The sequence below is a fragment of the Canis lupus genome, chromosome 5 (genome assembly GCF_003254725.2).
Source record: "Canis lupus dingo isolate Sandy chromosome 5, ASM325472v2, whole genome shotgun sequence".
NCBI lineage: Eukaryota > Metazoa > Chordata > Mammalia > Carnivora > Canidae > Canis > Canis lupus.
Window position 1 is genome coordinate 5,949,533 of NC_064247.1, and position 14,283 is coordinate 5,963,815.

General features: G+C 47.9%; 1 protein-coding gene and 1 long non-coding RNA gene across 6 annotated transcripts in view; one reads left to right on the forward strand and one right to left on the reverse strand.

Moving 5' to 3' along the window:
* The window catches only part of FLI1 (Fli-1 proto-oncogene, ETS transcription factor), a 122,936-nt gene that overhangs the window by 102,762 nt on the left and 5,891 nt on the right, over positions 1-14,283 (reverse strand). The window contains exon 1 of one of the 5 annotated variants that reach the window (XM_049109765.1): positions 12,696-12,726. The exons of 1 other annotated variant lie outside the window; for it this stretch is intronic. Coding sequence is in view for 3 of the 4 variants with exons in the window: in XM_049109767.1 (XP_048965724.1) it covers positions 11,163-11,221 (59 nt within the window). In the remaining variant the exon portion in view is untranslated. Of the gene's footprint in view, positions 1-11,162; positions 11,533-12,695; positions 12,727-14,283 lie in introns of those variants that run through there. 3 more of the 5 variants (XM_049109767.1, XM_035716483.2, XM_025464933.3) reach the window with 3 other exon arrangements.
* The window catches only part of LOC112671075 (uncharacterized), a 49,458-nt gene continuing 46,332 nt past the window's right edge, over positions 11,158-14,283 (forward strand). The window contains exon 1 of the long non-coding RNA XR_007410592.1: positions 11,158-12,849. This is a non-coding gene — a long non-coding RNA (uncharacterized LOC112671075). The remainder of the gene's footprint in view (positions 12,850-14,283) is intronic.

Consider the following 14,283-nt stretch of genomic DNA (forward strand, 5'->3'; position numbering starts at 1 on the left):
GGCCAGTCCACAGGAAGTCTCACTCAGGCTGATAAAGGAACCGATGTGAGGTAGCTGTGGATGCAGTTATAAGTCAATCAGCCTTGAAATAACAAGAAATACTATTCAGGAGAAACTGGAGCTCAAGTTAGCCCTTTTCGATGGTTTCCTTTTAACCTTGCAAAACATTCCCTTCTTTGTGTTTTCTATAAGCTCCCAATCTGTTTTTTTTTTAAACATATTATAGTTTGTGTATATGTGTGTATGTGTGTATAAGTGAAAGAACATGAGAAGGAAAGTAAGAGTTAGAACAAGAGAGAAAAGGGAGAGGGTAAAGGAGGATGAGTTGTCAAGGCAAAGAATATGCTATTCTCTACTGAGCTACAAAACTCTCTTTTTTATCATCTTGTTAGCTTATTAAAGTCCAGTAAAACCTGTTGGTTTTATGCTTGCCTGCTGTCCAGTACACCTGCTAGCAAAGTTGGGCAGGGACTCCTTCCTGGGGAAAATACAGAGCTTAGGAACTTCTTGAGCAAAGAGTGGTAGAGAATTGAGATATGCCATGAATCTGACCATTGCAGGCTAAGGGTGGGGTAACTTAGACTAAAGGGCATGACAAACAACAACAAAGCCGACATGGTAGATGGGTTCGATTTGAAGCCTAAACTTCATGGAAGTATGTGTCAATCTGGCAGTGTATCACTGTGGCTAAGCTCTAAGAGCTTTGTAGGCAAACAGGATTAGGTTCAAATCATTGCTTTTTCACTTTATACCTTTATGACCTTGGGTATGTTACTCCACCTCTCCAAAACGGAAGTGATACATACATCATAAGGTTGGTACAAGGATCAAAGTTCGGTATGTCTATAAGCTTCACACAGATATTGGCACATAGTAAGAACTAAAGAAATAGCTTTTTTCCTTCTTATAATTCTGATTGCTCCTCCTTCCTCCTCATTGCTATCCCTCCTTAGATGGAAGATGAGTTACCCTTAAGAGGCTCTTGATCTTAAGAAGTAGAGAAAGACAGGCCTTAGGTAGAGCCATTGGGGTTCATGTAAAATAGTGGGTGATACAGTTTCAAACTGAATTGGGGCCTTTCGGGGTTGACTGTTTTTGCCCATAGCATAGCACCACTTCCTGTTTTAAGAAGAAGAAAAAAAAAGCCTTCCAGAAAACTCATTAAGAGGCTCAAAATTCTTCTTGGACATCAAATAAGTCCTCAGAATATCGTTTTTTTAAGAATTAAGTGTAAATGAATCAAAACCAGACGAATTCAATTTCCCTTCAATTAAACAGGATTTTTTAAAAGTCCAGGGGAAAGGCGCTTGGGGCCAAATGTGTTTTGGGTTTTAAATGAGACCAAATTTTGGAAAAGAGTGTAAGACCCCATAGTAGAATGAGGCCCTATTCTTAGTTTTCATTAATGCAAAGGGATTAGCACAGCTCCAGTGTCACTTGGTAATAAAAACAACCAGCTCACAGAAAGTCACAAAGCACCTCCTAAGAGCCCCAGGCTTCAACTGGCCTCAAAGATCACTCTAGAATTTAGCCCCAAGATTGTGGAGAAGAGCCATATGGGCCCAGATCGAACTTCTATGAGAGGCTCAGTCATCCATGCCCCCAAATAAGAAATGTTTTTAAAGACTGCCAGTGATCAGTTTTATAAGCATGGTTGCTGAAAGGAAAATTTGAAATTATGCCCTCACTGTATACACAAGAAAACATTTAGCATGAGAAATTTTACATGAATTCTGAAGGACTGAAGTGACTTGCCTAAGACCCTATTGTTCATTTCCGGCAGAGCTGGAGCTCTGGATTAGGTCTCTGGATCTTAGGTTGGACAATTTTTCTCTATGTTTACTATAAAGTGGGACCCAAAAGTCTCTGAAATCAGCACATTTGGGTTAGAATGCTTTTTTTTTTATGTCCGCTTTAAAAAAAAATTAGAAAAGAATATGTACTAGTGATTTAAAAAATCAAAGACTACCTAAGTTTATAGTATAAAAAATAAAAGTCTATTTCTCCCTTCCCAGAGGCAACCACTGTCAATAGCCTCTTGTATATTCTTTTAGAAACTGTCTATACACAATCACACATATGTGTGAGTGCTTTGGGTTTTTTCACTTTTTTTTTTTTTTTTTTTTTACAAAAATGGGACCACACATTTTGTAACTTGCTTTTTTCCATGTGACAATATATCCTAAGGATATTTCTAAATCAGTGTGTATAGACAATTGATTTAATTCCATAAAACAGTTGCATGGTATTATAAGCATCTTCCATAATGTATTTAACAGGTCCCCTGTTGAGGAATGTTTAGATTCTTTCCAATTTTTTGTCATTAGGATAGTACAATAAACATCATGCATATATCTTTCATGTCTGACTGAACATATCTGGAACCTAAATTTTTAGAAATTGGACTTGTTATCTAATTTCTATAAATATTTAAGATCTCAGTTGATGTTTCCTGTCAGCGTATGCTCCAGAATGACTGTACCAAGCTAGACTCCCACCCATAAGGTAAGAGAGTGACATTTCCCCTTACTCTTTCTAACATGAGGCATTATTAAGCTGTTTTAGTCTTTGCTATACTGCACTTATAGGTGATAAATGTTGGGATTTCATGATTTTCATTTGAATATCGTTTGGCACATGCTTGAAATTATTTTCATATGTCTATTGGCCGTTTGTACTTCTTTTTCTAGCATTGTCTATCATAGCATTTTTGCCTATCTGGTCTTTCTTCTGCTATCTGGTCTTTCTTTTTCTTATTAGCTTATAAGAAATCTAGTATTCTAGGATGTTTGCTTTTTCTTTTATGTCTGAGAAATATTCTTCCTCAGTTTCTCATTTATCTTTGCACTTGCTTTGTGGTATTTTTGTCTGTGTTAAAATATACATAGAGGTACTACAGCTGAGAAAGAGAGAATAAGAAGAAGTCCTTTCTTTAGCCAAAGCCCTGGTTTTCCAAAAATGTCCATACAACAGACTAGTATCACCAAGAGTGAAGGGGCAGTGAAAATTATAAGCTGGATATTACCCTTGGGAAAATGTGCCTACATTTCTTTATATTAAAAAGCCACAAATAAGGATTCTCCCATTGAGTGCTGCTGTTTTTGGAATCTCCAACAATCAGAGCCTAAAATCTGAAAGCAGAGAAAGCTCTATTCTCTAGAAGTTTGGAAGAAATATGATAAGCATCTTGCTCTTGTTCATTTACGTGGGATTCTGTTGAGAATTGTGCCTGCCTGTATTATTCAGTCTGGGATTGAACGAAGAAACGAATGAATATGAATTATGTGATGAATGCCTAAGAGGCAAAATGACCCTTCAGGCATAAGCATTTAGATCTAACTACATGCATTCATACGGACTGTAACAGCATTAACTTAAAGACAACTCACAAGCTGAGTAATTTTACAATAATAACTTTTCACATTTCTGCAACATGAACAATAGTGCAAAATCGTTCATTCTCAGACGCCTTCACACCTAAAATCAATGAACACCCATATATTCAGACCCAACAACTGCTACTGGAATGTTAAATTTCAGTAGACACGTGAAACCCACACATGTCTGGAAACGCAAGGTTAGAGCTCCCATGGCACCTGTAATTCTGGCCTCTTGCATGTATGCACTGAGATGTGACATAAGGTCTTTCATTACCTTGGACACATAGCACCGTCTGAGTAAATGGGCCCTGGTGTTGTGAAAACATTTCAGTTTTCGAGTCTACATTCTCTAGGAGGCAACATGAAAAATTTACACACTCTGGGATTTTGATCATGAGCTACATGGCAGATACACTGTTCCCCAAAGATGGGAACTATCTTAAAAATGTCAGCATTTTGGTTCATTTTTGTAGGTATAAGCGATTTGGAAGCTGCTGTATAGTGGAACTGAATGATCTGTAAATGCATCTGAACGCTTCATCTCTGATCCTGCTTGGAATGACGGTGATAACTGTCTCTGATGTACCTGGGTGAAATTTCAGCATGAGGTGATGGGCACAACCAAACTATTAAAGTATGTCAGACCTGTTTGACTTTCCATTGAAATTTGATTTGAGTCTCAGGGAAACAACCTTTCCTTTTGTCTCTTCTCAATTATGATCTGCTGACTCATTCTCAAAAGGAACTAAAGTTGTACCCCGGGATGGAGTGCACAATTGAAATGATGGCTGGTTTCTAGAACACTGAGACAGAAGACACATTTAAATGAGTGAAAGGAAAATCACATTTTTATGAGCTTTGGCAAAATGGAATTTCTCCTCCTTTCCCCGACTCCATATTTAATAAACAGACATCTTTAAAGACAGCTGAAATCATGGTCTGGTTGCCTGAGCCTATCACAGGCTGTCTAATCCTGTTGACTATTCACTTCTTGAGGCCTCTGACAAGTGATGGAGCCATTCTCTTCTCCATTTCCTAAGGAGTTGGATGAGGATAGGAAGGATTCCATTCCTAAGAGATTTGTACAGCTGTGTTGGTCATCCCTCTATTCAAAATTCTATTTCTCCTTTCTATACCTTTTTGTTACGGTATTGAAGGTCCTCCAGAATCCAATTGTACCCAACCTTTTCACTTCTACTTTTTCCTTCATATGCATCCCCCACCCACCACCTCACCAAAGTATTCCGATTTCTGAGAAAGCCCCTGAACCATATATTCTTGTGCAAGTCCTGCCCATCCTTTGTGGCCAGGCTCCAGGTCCACCTGTGCTAAGAAGCCATGTGGCGGGTGGGTATAGAAAAAGCAAGTATTCTGGAATCGGAAACTATGGGGTCTCAACCCGCCTCTAGGCTCAAAATCCATCAGCTGTCATCTTAGATAACTTATCTAACCAACCTGAACTGTCATTTCTCCCATCCAAAATGGAGCCATGATGCCATTATCTCCCATAGGACTGTTGTGAGGATTAATTACGAGGGTTTACGTAGATGTGCTTTGTAAATAAAAGGGGCTATATAAATAACCATTGACGTTAGGTCTTTCTGTGTCTCTCCAGTTGAAATTGCTCTTTCCTTCCTGAGGCTAGCATAACACTTACTACATTCCGCTGTGCACACACATGGCTTATCCTCTTGCTCTGTCTCCAGAACAGCAGCCCTTTTGACACTGGTATTATATCTTGACCATACTTTGTTACCCTGCATTACAGTCATGCGAAAGACTTTACTGATTTGCATGGTTACATTAATATGGCTGGCATCAGTTAATATGGCTGGCATCAGTTTATGATGCCAATGAGGCTAAGGTTATAGATCCCCATAAAGCCAGCTGGCTTCACACAGAAAAGGGCTATTCCATAGATTGTCTAATTCTGTCATAATTCCATGATATTGGCACTAAGGGTGACAATATGGGATAGAAAAATCCCATCCATTGCCTCTGGGAAACATCTCAAAGTACATAGGCTATTGATGTTGGGTCTATTAGGTCAATAGAAGAATCAGAGTGACATCACTTAGTAATACCATCCCACCGATGAACTGAGACATGAATGGGATGAGCACTATAGATATAAATCATTAAAGCAACAGAAAAATGAAGCAGAATATAGTCTTCTGCAAGGAAAACACACCTGCATAGATCTGAGGTTACTAAAAAAGCTATTATTCTGGTTGATGATTTTGTGAAATTGTGTGTGTGTGTGTGTGTGTGTACATGGTGACTGATGTCCTTTAGCCTTCTCAATTTGTCATGAAATAACAAGCCAAAGATAGAAAGACAGTTTTAACTACAAGCCAAAAAAAGAAAGTCATGTTATTCAAAACAAAACAAAAACATTATTCTAGACATACATAATGTAGCTAATTGTCTAAAATGAATGAAAATAGTAGATTTTCAATTCTTACTCTAGGTAATCAGTCCCTAATCTGAAAACCTGTCTATCAAGCTTCAGAAAGAATAAGACTTTTTTCAGAGAAGACTAGGATGGCCTGAGGATTGATTTACAATTTGAGGATATTTTTTGAAGTTTGAGGTAGGATAAAGGCCTCAGTCTATTAGAAATCCTGCCTGCTGATTCATCATCATAAAAATTTTCCCAACTTTTTTTTTTTTTTTTGCTGGGGCAACTCAGTACTAGCATTAGACTAATGCTACATTTCTAGAAAACAGACTTGGTTTAAATCAATCACTTTGTAAAACCTGATGCCAAGCTAACTAGTTGACCCCAAATAGAAGTAGACTTTGAAATCTGAAATCTCACTTAAGGTAGTTGTTATTTAAGACCTACTTATCACACAGCCTGAAAGATGTGTCTGCAAGTTATATTGTAATGCATCTGTAGATATTTTGCTGAAAGAGTCAAATATTCAATTATTAAAGGAATTGAAATAGGAATTCAGTCCACCTGCCCCCAGTCTGTAGAGGGGCCTATTGGCTATTAAAGTAAAACTATGTATTTTTTGTTGTCTTCTGGTAACAGAGACCTTGTTTGTGTATAGGAAAAGAAAGATTTATTTTGAAAAAAAAAGCTATGTAAAAATCCTATCTGAGGGATGCCTGGGTGGTTCAGTGGTTGAGCGTCTGCCTTGGCTCGGGTCGTGATCTGTGATCCTGGGGTCTCTAATGAATCAATAAATAAATAATCTTAAAAAATATTTTAAAAGTGCTACCTGAAAATTTGGAATTTTTTAAAAACCACGGACATAATTCAGGATGGCAATAACACATTTTTCATTAAATAACAGAAATGTCTTTGGTTCCAAGTGCCATATTCTTTATAGCTTTTCTTTTAAAGGCTTCTCTCTCTGTACTTCCCTGTCTGCCTCTATCTCTCACACACATTATCTCCGGGATTCTATAATTCATGATATTTAACAAAAGCAAGTGAAATCTTCACGGGGTGGTGGAAAGAACACTAGCCGGAGGGTTAGGATTCCTGAATCCTCCTCTTGACTCTGTCAGGAGTTAGTTGTGCCATCTTAGGTAGGCGAAATAACTAGAAATAACTATTGGAAATAGTTATATACATATACATTATGTATGTCTAATTGAAATAACTCTGGTCCTCAGTTTCTCCACCCATAGAATGAGCATATGGAGCTCCATCATCCCTAAAGTTCTCAAGTTGCAAACCCATAAGCTTGAATGTGAATGGCAGCAGGAGCAGAAGGAAGATTGTCATAGGAATTCGCCAACAAAACATGATTCACCATAAATAATCACCTGAGGGAGGTAGTTCTATGTGGTCACGGGGACAGAGAAACTGTCTGACAAAGTGCTGCCTTGCCTGAAGTTCTCAAGAGTCCAGGCGGTAGGAAGGTGGGAAGGTGGTGTGCAAGGGAGGCAATTCACTCTTCAAAGTAAAGGCAGCATCCTATATTGAGGACAGGAGTAGAGTCTTTGCTCCCAGGGCTCCTCACTCTGCTGCCTTCTATTCAGATACCATCTCTGTTTCCCGACTGGATAAACGCTGTCCTGTGAGCCATCATCTACCTTCCTGGCCCTGTCTGCCACGCACACTCTGCTGGCTCTCAGGGCCCAGAGGTGACTTCAAACTCTCTTTCCCCCTTTGTTCTTGCATCATTTAGGGGATTGTCTAGTGCTGTATAGCTCCCCAAGGTAAAGGATGAAAACTCATAGTATCTCTGCTCCATTGTGACTCCATGTGAAGCATCCTCCCTGACCATCCTGGCTGACACAGGCACATCACTTTCTAATCCTCTAACCTGCTTTATGGATCTTTAGAAGGTGTGTCAGCTCCAGACACAGAATTATTTATTTACGTGTCTGCTACCTCTATGAGAGTATATATTCCAGGAGGGCTTTGATACCTGTTTCATTCTCAACACAGAAAGCAGAGCCTTGGACCATAGCAGACACATAATTAATATCGGTTGAATTAATAAAATACGGATTATGGCACATCCAGACCATATGTGATCTAATGCTCTAACCAGGTGATCCCCACAAGCCCCTATTCCCCAAGGAGAAATTCAACCAATGCACGTTCAACGAAGGTCCCAGAGTTCATTTAATCCTCACTGTGATTTCTGGCCCATTTGACAGGTGAGAAAACTGACATTCAAAGAGCTGAAGCGTCTTGCAGGAGGACGCACAGCAACTGAGTAGCAGCTGAGAATGAACTCAGGTCTTCTGACTTGAGTCCACCATGCACGTCCCTGTTTCGTTCACCATGTCTGCTTCTGCGCTGATTGCTTCCCCGTCTTTAATGGCACCATGTGCACTGAAGCAAGCTTTGATAGATGGGATACTTAGACTCAATTGAACTGCCTAGAACTAAGATGCAGGTTTTGAAACCAGGTCATCGCTGGAGCAGCAACCAGTATCACGCGATTGTCAACACTGATAATATCACTGTGGGGAGCAGGGGTGGGGTAGGTGTTGTTTAATATCGCAGGTTAAACAACAAAGAGGGGAATGGCTCCTGAAAATTTTGGTATTGCCAACGTGATGCTCAGAGGCTTCCCAGGAGACATTCTTGGAAAGAAGAGAACATGACGCAGAAGGACTTAGAACAAGGGCCGCAAGATTAGGATTTGGAAATCACACGGAGTTGTGCAAATTATGCACAAAATAAAAGGCTTCTGCAAAGAAATCCAGACCTCCCTGGCATCCTGGACTACATGCCTCCTGAGGGCTGAGACCCATAGGGATTTTGAAATATAGACATGCCTCAGATTTGAAGAAGAAACATGTCAGGTACATAAAAATCACATTCCAGAATCACTCAAAGATGAATTGTCAAGGTCACTCAAACTGGGAACACATTCTAGATCTGTCTGCGGACCTCAATCTGTACAGAACTGGATTCCATGGACAGGCAGGTACGTGTCCTTAGAAGAGCATATATGCGTGGTATTTTAGGAACAGAGGACTGGAAAGATACCACTGTGGAGGTAATTGAGTCCCACTTTCATTTGTACAAAGATTTTGAAGTTCAAACAGGTTTCATGGACTCTGCATGCTCACGGGAGAGTCTAGACATCCACTGGCCTCCCCTTGTCCACTGTCCCCTCCAAACACAGTGTTGGAACCATCGCAGGAAAAGGGTCTAGGAACCTCCAGATCCAAAGGTCACACAGCGACAGGAAACTGTGGCTTTCACACAATTTAAATACCGAAGTGCACACTAACAACTCAATCCTTCAGCATTTGGGGGGACTGAAGTCCCTCAGGACTTGAAAAGCACTGCTCTGTGGGTGGGTCTGCCTAGTGGGGTCACCTGGGTGAGAGACAGGGGTGCTCTGAGGAGGGTTTGGAGGGACCCATGGGCTCCCCCCACCCACATGAAAAGGAAAGCCTTCACTTCCATCCTCACACGAAGCGCTGGGGTCCTGGTCTAAGCCTGCCATGCCAATCCCTGTGTGTGTCTCTAAAGAGGTTAGCACATCCTGGGTACACAGACCACAGCTTCCTCCATTTGCTCAGGGCCTTAGAGGTCTGAGTATCATGGAGATATTGCTTCACTTCTCCTTAGGGTGTCCACATCGAGACCCTGGAGCCATCTTACCACCCTTCCGGATCAGAGGGAGTGCTTCTGGGTAAGTGGCAAGTATCCTAAGTGTGGGTGGGGGGCGGGTGTTTCTAGAGCGGAGCATCCTTTTACCAAACCAGGGATACACAAGACACCACCAGCAGGCACACACCAGCACCAAGAGAAACAGGCATGACGGGCCAGTGGCCACCTCCACCCTGGCCAGAGGCACGCTGGCCCCTCACCCCCTCACACTTGAAACTGGAGGAACCCAGACTCACGCAGGCTCCCCTTAACCCAGTACAATCAGTTATCTCATCTCCAGATTTTCAAGTTCCTTCTGTTGGTGCCTTTTACCTAAGTCAGCATGTTTCAGACTTTCCGAAAAAAACCTTAGAAAATAAAAACCACGACTCCACCCGAATGATAAAAATCTCTTAAATTCTCCAAGCACAACATCTTAGTCTCCTCTGAGCTCAGCCCCCAGCGAGCCAGCGAGCGAGCCGTTGATGCCTCTGGGTTCTGGGGAATGGCGGGCTGGGCCGGTCCCCACTCACCAGCCTAATAGTTTTTCCAGACTGAGCCCTGCTTGGTGTTGCGGGACAGCCTGGAAGCCGACTCCCGGTCCCATTCATTCCTCTCGGTCCTCGGAGGTCAGTCACCTTAGGGGGTGTCCCTCCTCTCTGCTCCTGGTCCCACTTCCCGCTTCCAGGAGGAGCCAGGCAAGCAACAGCCCTCGAGTCTGATGCGAAACCCAGACCCTCATCCATCCCTCTGGGCTGCATTTTGCACCTTAGAGCCGGGCGTGAGGTGTGGGGTGAGGATGCGGGGGTGGGGTGGGGGTGGATTTGCAGGGCGGGCGCGGGGGCCGCGGGCTCGGCCGGGCGCGGGACCCGCTCTGGGCAGCCCGCGGAGCGCTCCCGGGGGCGCAGAGCCGGCCCGGGGCGCGGGGCAGCGGCGCAGAGCCGGACGCAGAGCCGGACGCGGAGGGGTCCCCTGCCCGCGGCGGAGCGCCGGGGCGGGCCCGTCAGTCCGGGGGAGGCGCAGAGCCCGGCAGCACCAGTACCAAGAGGAAGGGAAACCAGCCCGCGCTGACATGTAAACAGGCACTTCCAAGTGGAGCAGCCCGCGCAGACGGACCCCAAGCACGCTCACTTGCACCCCGACCCGCCTGCAACCCAGCCGCCTGCCCGCCCAGGGCCCTCCCCGCGGGGCCCCGAGCTGCTGGCGGCTGCAGCTCCCGCCCCCGGCTCGCCGTCGGCCTCGGGCAGGAGGAAGCCGGCCGCCCGGCCAGTGCCCAGCGCCGGGGCCAAGGCGCCCAGCCCGCCCGGCGGGAGCGGCGGCCCGGAGGTCTGCGGCCCCCGGCTTGGATCCGCCCCCGAGGTCCCCGGTGCTAGCGCGACCCCCGCCCGCAGCCCGGCCCGCTGCGCGTAGGGGGGGGACCGGGCGCGGCTTGGGGCGAGGGGTGCGGGGGGTGGAGGCTGGAGGGGGGGTGGGTGCAGGGGGTGGGGGGATCGCTGTCTGCCGGGCGCCCGGAGGGTCGCCCCCGCGCGTGAGGCTCGCCCCCGGGGCGCGGGAGGAGCCGGCGCGAAGCCGGGGCGCGGAAGGGAGGGCGAGGGCCACGTCTTCCGGGACCCCGCGCCCCGCGCCCCGCGCCCCGCGCCGAGCCCGCCGCCCGCCTCCCCGGCCGGCCCCGCCGCTCCCGCGCCCGCCGCCGCATCGCTTACCTTAATAGTCCCGTCCATTTGGCCAAGTCTGCAGCCGAGCCCCCCAATATTCCACACATTGACCCGGTTACAGCCTGACCTCGCAGCCCCTTCGGATTAGCCCGGCGCGGCCTCCCTGGCGCCCGGGGCCCTCCCTGCGTGCCCCCCACGAGCGCCCTGCCCTCGCTCCCCTGTGCACGTTTGTTGTTGTAGCGGAGCGAAAAAGAGACAGTTAACCGGATGAAACTTTTTTTTAGCTAATTTTGGGAAGTGACTTCACTTTGCGAATCGGGGAGGAAGTCCTATCTCTCTCTCTCTCTCTCTCTCTCTCTCTCTCTCTCTCTGTCTCGCGCTCTCCTCTCCTCTCCCCTCTGCTCTCCCTCGTCTTCCCTCCCCCCACACCCCCTCTTCCTCCCCTCTGCTGGTCCTGCTTTTCGCATCACACACACACACTATATAAATACACCCGGAGATGCCCAGATACATTCATGCGCGGCGCACACAGGATACTTGCTCCTGGGAGATAAGGGCGAGCTGGGAACAATGCCGGCGTCCACGCCCGGCGCCCGCGCCCTGATTCCCGCAGTCTGCACCCACCCGCCCCCAACACCTTCCCCCAAAGTCCAAAACCAAGCGCCTTTGGCCTCCTTCCTTTTCCCGGGGCCGTTGGCCGAAGGTGGCCCTCCTGACTCATTCACTTTCCGTTTCTTCCCACAGATACGTTCATTAATGCTTTTTCCAGCCGGAGGCAAACTTATTGGGGGTGGGGTGGGGTGTTGGGGGGGGGAGAGTTTACTCGGGCTGGGGATAACCTGGAGCCTACAGCCCTGGAAGATCTCGACTCAGACCGAAGCAAACCAACCATTAAAAAAAAAAAAAAAAAAAAGAAAGAAAGAAAGAAAAAAGAAAAGCATCCAATGGGAGTTTTTCCACCGGGGCCCTCGGCTGCCGACGCGGACTCGGGGCGGTTTCGGAAGGACCCCGCCGTCGGGGGCGCGGACCCGGCTCCCCGCGCATTGTTAGCAGCAGGGCGCCCCCGGGGCAGCGCGTCCCGGCCCTTCGCTCCTGGAGAGCTCCCGGCGCCCGCCCAGGGCCGGGACCCGCGGCACCCCGGGCCACCTACCCGCGCCGACTAGGGGCAGACCCCAGGCGCTTTACCTGGACCAGACGGCCCGGGTCCCGGCGCCCGGCCAGAGCCCCCCCAGGCAGCGCTACTCAGCGCCCCAAGAAACCGCAGCACGTCGCCTCCACACTGGTCAGCAGGTCTCCAGGGCGCAGCACGCAAGATCGCCGCACAGACTCAGACTGCGCCCCCACCGTGAGCCCCCGGGGTCAGTGCTCGGGACCATCACCCCCACCCAGCCGGGAGGCCAGCCTGGCCGGCCCCCGCCACCCGGAGACCTCCCCGCGGTCCCCCTGCAGCGCCGCCGCCGATCGCCCGGGCTGGGGCAGCCTCCGGAGTCCGGGCTCAGCGAGGGGACCCCCCCCACCACCACCACACCTCCGGGCGCTCTCGGCCTGACTCCCTTCTCCCCAACCTCCAAAACAGGTTACCTTGTCCACGCTCTCCAGACCACGCTTTGGACTTTTTCAGTTTTATTTAAGAGTCCACCCGGGGAAGGAGGAAAAAAAAAATCCAGAGGAGATCCGAATCAATTGGAAAGGAAAAAAAAAAAATTCAAAAGGGTGTCCACAGCAGCGAAAAAAGGTGACTTATTAATTCTTTATTTCTTCTGGAGCGATTGAGCCAGAAAGCTAGCTCGCCTCCCTCCCGCCCGCCCCCCACCCCCCTCTCGAAATTAGTCTCATCAATTCAGCTCCAATTTTGGGTTCGAATACAGACGCGGGTCTGAACGTGACCAGACCTGGAGTGGCGGGTGTAGCCTGCCAGCAATTGAGACTCGGTGTGCTTATGGGGGAGTGGGGTGGGGGTGGGGTGGGGGGTGGGATGGGGGCCGGGCCGACCCCCCCCCCACCTCCTGTCTGCTTCTCAATCCAGGGGTCTGCTCCGGGGCTCCCCTGGGACCGCCACATCTGGTTACCGCTAGCGGGGTCAGTCCCCCCCTTTGCCTGGGGCCACCAGTTCTGGAGTTCAATTAAAAGAAATCAGGCTTAACCCTTTCCTCCCCGCGGCCGGCCGCCTGCCCTCTCACTCTTCCCTTCAGCTTTTCCACATGCTTTCCAGAGAGGAAAGAGGTTAAAGGGAAAGGAAGAATGAATTACATCCTTTCAAACCCCAAATTGTTTCCTTTTCAGCCCAGACTCTGCCGACCTTCAAACGACAACAGGGCTTTCAGGAGGGTGCGGGGAGACCGCTTCCCACCCGGACCTGGCCAGAAACCCGGCACCCCCAGCCACATTGCCCCTCTTTCAGGCAGAAGGGATTCCAACTTCACCACCGGGAGGCCCCCTTCCTGGTCCTGGGCAAACACTGAGGTTGTTAATGGCCACCCCACACCAGTGCTCCACTCCCCCTTCCTTGCACGACCCTCCTAGTGCTTGAGAAGGCACCTCTGCAGCAACAAACATTGGCTAGGTTTCTCTTCCCAACTCCTATGAGGCCTGGCAAAGAGCGTATTATTATCTTCACTGCACTGGTCAGTACGGCCACCCCCACACCCCGAGCACCCCCAAACTCCTTTTTGCAGGCGCTGCCTCTCCCATTGCGAGTTGCTCAATGTGAAACTACATTAAAATGAGCACTTGCCGTCCTGTGTTAGCTGTGGGACTCAATAGCACTCTCTGTTTCTCCCTGGGAAACCAAAGCTATGACAGTTTCGTAACTTTGAAGATGGGGAGGGGGGAGAGGCTGGCATTGGCATGACTGTCACCCCTTCGTGACTCACTGACTGGCACTGGCGCCATGCCTTTTGCTATTTACCAGCCCCACCATGAGGAGCTCCTGTCCACTCACATGGCCCTCCACCCAGAAAGAAGGACCCACCCCCCACCCCAACTGGGAACCGCAGCTCTCAGAGGGATTCGAGACTCCCTCCACCCCATCCTGACCGGCTGGTGGGCAAGTTTGCCCCACTTATGTAACTTTGGGTTTGACGCTCAACTCCTGCTGCTGCTTCTATTTTAAATCCCGAAGGGGGAAAAAGCCCTAACCAAACACAACAGTAAACAAGTCTGCCCTGTT